At 42.4% G+C, this 4,748-nt stretch overlaps 1 protein-coding gene across 1 annotated transcript; it reads left to right on the top strand.

Moving 5' to 3' along the window:
• Window positions 1-357: 357 nt before the first annotated feature.
• On the top strand, window positions 358-2,332 carry LOC115690536 (wound-induced basic protein). The gene is made up of 2 exons (XM_030616900.2): window positions 358-526; window positions 2,109-2,332. Exons 1-2 carry the CDS (start codon window positions 456-458, stop codon window positions 2,179-2,181), a joined length of 144 nt encoding a protein of 47 aa, XP_030472760.1. The 5' UTR covers window positions 358-455; the 3' UTR covers window positions 2,182-2,332.
• Window positions 2,333-4,748: the final 2,416 nt, after the last annotated feature.

Raw genomic sequence — 4,748 nt, 5'->3', positions numbered from 1 at the left:
CAAAATTACCTCATTGGGCTCTAGTGAATTCCGATTCCTCGAAAGCGATAGATCCCGGAGGCTGTCATCTTGTGTGATTTAAGGAATCCGAGAGCTATTGCCGCTCGGCACGTAATGGTCGCCCGTCACTTTCGCGGAAGAATTTAGCCCTACAATTTATACCAATTTGCGGAAGGGAGTGCTTCCGTTTGGCAAAATTGCACTGCGGTCCCTGGACTCTTCTTCCGAAACGGATCGCCCCACGCGCGCTTCCGGATATGGGCTTTTTGGCAGGAAGCCCAGCGTCGCGTTACTTCGGGCTTTAACGTCGTCGACCGCGTCCGCATATAAAACGGCCCCCGTTGGGGTCGCCGCGGAGGGTAATCGCGAGCGAGAAGAAATTAGGGTTTGCTTCGAAAGCTCGAGGACATACTCCCGTTGCTGCTGCTGCAAGATTTTCCACCGCACCGGAGACGATGATCTACGACGTCAACTCCCCTCTCTTCCGATCGTTCCTCAGCCAGAAGGGTGGCTCCTCCGACAAGAGGTCCCTCTCTTTCTCTCTCTCTCTCTCTCTATCTCTGTTCGCGCGCGCGTCTGTGATTGTGATTTGACGTTTGTTGTTGATTATGAGTTTATTTGTCGAGTCGAGACGATTTGAAACTGGGCTGGTACTAGGATCAAGCACTTAGACGCAGTTTTATTCTGCATATTGGTTGATGTATCCGATGAGAAGTTCGTGGAATTTGCGCCAATTTTGCGTGATTTCCGCCTTGTCTCTGCAGCCTGTGAGTTCCTATTGGCCGATAGCATGTGCGAATCGTCGAGCTACTTAGATAGCGGTGGCGTATGTGAGCCATTCCTGGTCGTCTTTGCGGCCGAGGGTTTATGTCTTTTGTTTTGAACACGTCGGTGGCGGCGTGTGTGTATTGCTTAATTCAAGTTTGAACTTTGGTAGAGTCCAATTTTGGTCGTGGAGCTTGAAGGTTTCAGAATCATGTGAATATTAGTTTGGCAATGATACTACGACTCCGTTTGTTCGATTTGGAAAACATTTTCCTAAAAATAATTGCTTATAATGCTTGAAATAATTAGTCGATGAAATTTTTTTATCATTATCGATAGCACTTTATGTTTAAATATTTCGTAGACCTTGAAAATATGTTTCGTCCACTCATTTTTGTAAGAGATACGAGCGATCATGTTTAGGAAAATGTTTTCCAAATAATTCATTTTCGGCTAAACAAAGGCACCCTACGGGTATGTTTTTGGTGATCATGGCTTTTTTTGTATGGGTTTTAAGGTGAAGATGTGGGTTTCAAAATTTTGTTTCCATGATCGAATCTGCTAAATTAAGCTTCATTTGATAAGGTGGCTCTGTTTGCTTTATTGAACGCTGTAATCTTTTATCTTGCCCTATTTCTCTCAGTCTCTTTTTCCAAATCAAGCGGTAACTATTCATTCCATCGTCAATGCTTTCATCTGGTTTTCCTAGTTCCAAGCCCTTTGTCTTTTACTTAATTCTCACTGAGCAGAACTCTGGAGTTTGTGTAATTCCAATATATGGTCTCTGTTCTTTCAGTCTCCCTGGCCTTTGTATTTGCTTTTCAAGGGCTCGCTATAGTTGGCATGTTAGTATTGTTAAGGTCTCGTCATCAGTGTCATTGTCATCGCCCTTTAGCATTGATGAGATTGTTCATTAACATTCTTATTTTGCATATGTAATTTAGCCCTTGTCAAGTTCAGTGGTCCCCGTGCTAGTTCTTGTTTTCTACTTATTGGGCTGTAGTATCTGCTTCATATCCCCATCAAAGTTATGTTGAAAAGTAGATGGTTGGCTGCAGCAATACTATGGATGTAATGGTAAAAAGTGAGAGTTACTCATGGACACATGTGATGGCCATTTAGGCTTGACAAATTTAGGGAAGCTAACTTTCCCGTTTGCTTTTAGGAGCTTTAAGCTGTCTCTGGCTTCTTTCCATTAGGCTATTTATTTCCATCCTTACTTTGTGAGGTGTTCTGGCTGTCGAAGGTGTATAGCGATGGGGATGCATAGGATCTACTAGTGTCAGCTTTGCCACTCTGCATTTTTTGACATTTCCGTGTTGTTTCCTGGGTTTGAATTACAGGAAGATGGAAGAGCAGAGGCCCAAGGAGCAGAGGCCCAAGGCTAGCGAAAATAAACCTATCATGACAGAGTAGAATTCACTTGTTGGCATCTCCCTTCGGAGTCGAGGCGGGCATGAGTGACAGAATGTTTCATTTTGGAAGTGTATCCGTCTACCGTGATGTTCGAGCGGTTTACCTTTTGGATTCAGGACTAATTTCGATATCAAATTTCTGATGATCCGTGTAGTGTTGGTCTTTATGGAATGAAAGCCGATTGTTCTTGCTTTGATATCGTTAGCCAAATTATCTGGGCTTTGTTTTTACTGCCAAGAAATCTCAGGATGGCTTTATGATTGATTACTTGCTGTGTAATTTCTCACGTCGGTGACCATATAATAAATCGCGGAAAGCTAAGACAATGTCTGGTCCCAGCGAGGAGTTGTGATAGGTAAAGTCGTCCACGGTCTAGTTGCTGTTCCGATTCAGCTTCTTAATCTTCCTCGTATTGTCATTAGGCACATTTGTCGCCTCATAACAAGGTGAAGCATTTAGGAAGAAGGTTGGCTTGCAAATGCACGGTTTGCGACGTGTGTTTTCCTCACTGAAGATAATAATACCTCGGCTCGGACTCTGTCCCGTCGACAAATTCTTAGCTCTGATAAAGCGAATTTGGTTGTGACGATCATAGGTCGGGTAGGTATCATGGAAAGGGGAGACAGACCAACCTCCCATCGATGACAATGATCAGATTTAAGAAAAGGTGTAAGGTCAAAGAGGAGAGGACACGTTTCCGACATGGAAAACTTTGGAGAGGTCAAAAGGAGAGGTCCAAATGGTGGAAATGGTTGGATGCATCAACGGTACTCGAGTGGCCATGAGTGCTTTCCCATGTGGGGGTTGATCAAATGTCTCCGCTCATACTCCAGTTCTCTGCTTAGAATCCTTCACTCGGCTCCTGTCTCCTGCTTCTTTCATTGCTCCTTTCTTATTTAATTTGCTAATAATTGCTCCAAATTATTATTTGGCAAAGAAAAGATGAGGAGAACTCAGAATGTGCCCGAGTTTCTTAGGCTGCTCAGGCACCTTCCTTTTGGCTTTGCTAATTAGGATTTTACCCACGTGGGGGAGACGAATACTTGTATCTCCAAACCTAGGGTTACCAGAAAGGGTTCTTGGGTCATTGGCATTCTGATTCTAGTAGTTCAATCAACTACAAACACAATGATTCAGATTGAGTGTAAGGACCGACTGAGGCAATTAGGATCTCGCGCGCTTTCGGACCCAAAAGAGTCGTTACGAAATGCGCATGATGGTTCTGTGGGAGTATGATGGGTTGGATGAGATTATGTGCTCCAAACAGGCTGGCGGTTAGATTGGATTCTCCAAGTTGATGAAGTTTCGTCCTTCTTTACTTGGTTTAACGGTGAATGAGATGGAAGATCCTGCATCTGCAAGATCTTTCTTAAGATCATAACCTCAAGGGAGCGCATATTTCCCACGATGAGAGGAAAATCGCCTTGAAAGAATGTTATTGGCTATCTTTAGTACTGCAGCAGTCAAGATACCACTAGGTTGTAACCTTGAACATCGAGGATTGTCTGTAGAGTTCCCTGAATTTACTGGGCAGATCGCAAACCCGCATGGAAAGGCTGCTGAAAAGTGTCAAGCAGACAATGGGATCGCCAAAACTTCACTTGGGATTCCATTAAAGTGAAAGTCCATAGGCACGGACTGGACGAAAAAGGTGACTGGACGTTCTGTAGATTGGAGGAGAATACCTGAGAAAGGAACCAAACTGAGATATCAGCAACACAAGGGGTCGATATTTTGCCTTATTGTAATAATCACAGAGGCATTGCAATGATTAAGGGAGAGATCGGTACCCACTGCTGTGAGCTTGTTAGTTATGTATCTTTCCAATTATCCAAGTCCAATAAGTTGTGGCATTGAAACCAACCACATGTGCAAAGCAATTAAATATTCATCAATGCTGCAACTGTTATACCTGTGAAATAGGCTGCAGAAGTTTTTCTTTGGGATTGTTTTTGATATGACAAAGAATCAATCTTTCTTTTCTACCGGACTCTATTCACAAGGTGATAAGCGATGACTTCTAAGTTCATCCCTAGTGAGAGATGTTGGGATTCGAACACGAAATATGCATATGCCATATATAAATCAAGTGCTTAACCACTCGACTAGTGCCTCGTAATTGTTTTCGGAGAATTCATAAGGGATAATGACACAAACAGTCCCTGAACTTTGACCCAATGTGTAATTTGGTCCCTGAACTTTTAATTTGTTCAATGTAGTCCTTGAACTTTAGCCTAATGTTCAATTTGATCCTTGAACTTTTAATTTGTTCAATGTGGTCCCTGAACTTTTAGCACATGTTCAATTTAGTCCATGAATTATATGAAAATGTTCAATGTAGTCCTTGCACTTGAATTAATAGAAGGACTACATTGAACATTTTCAAATAGTTCGAGGACTAAATTGAACACATACTAAAAGTTAAGGAACCACATTGAACAAATTAAAGTTCATGGACCAATTGAATATCGAGCTAAAGTTCGGGACTACATTGAATAAATTAAAAGTTCGAGATCAAATGTACATAGTCAAAGTTCAGGGACTGTTTGTGTAATTTTCCCAATTCA

Source organism: Syzygium oleosum, unplaced genomic scaffold (genome assembly GCF_021117445.2).
Source record: "Syzygium oleosum isolate NSW1041296 unplaced genomic scaffold, Sole_v2.1 Sole_v2.09, whole genome shotgun sequence".
NCBI classification, from domain to species: Eukaryota; Viridiplantae; Streptophyta; class Magnoliopsida; order Myrtales; family Myrtaceae; genus Syzygium; species Syzygium oleosum.
This window is presented reverse-complemented; position numbering and strand designations above follow the sequence as displayed.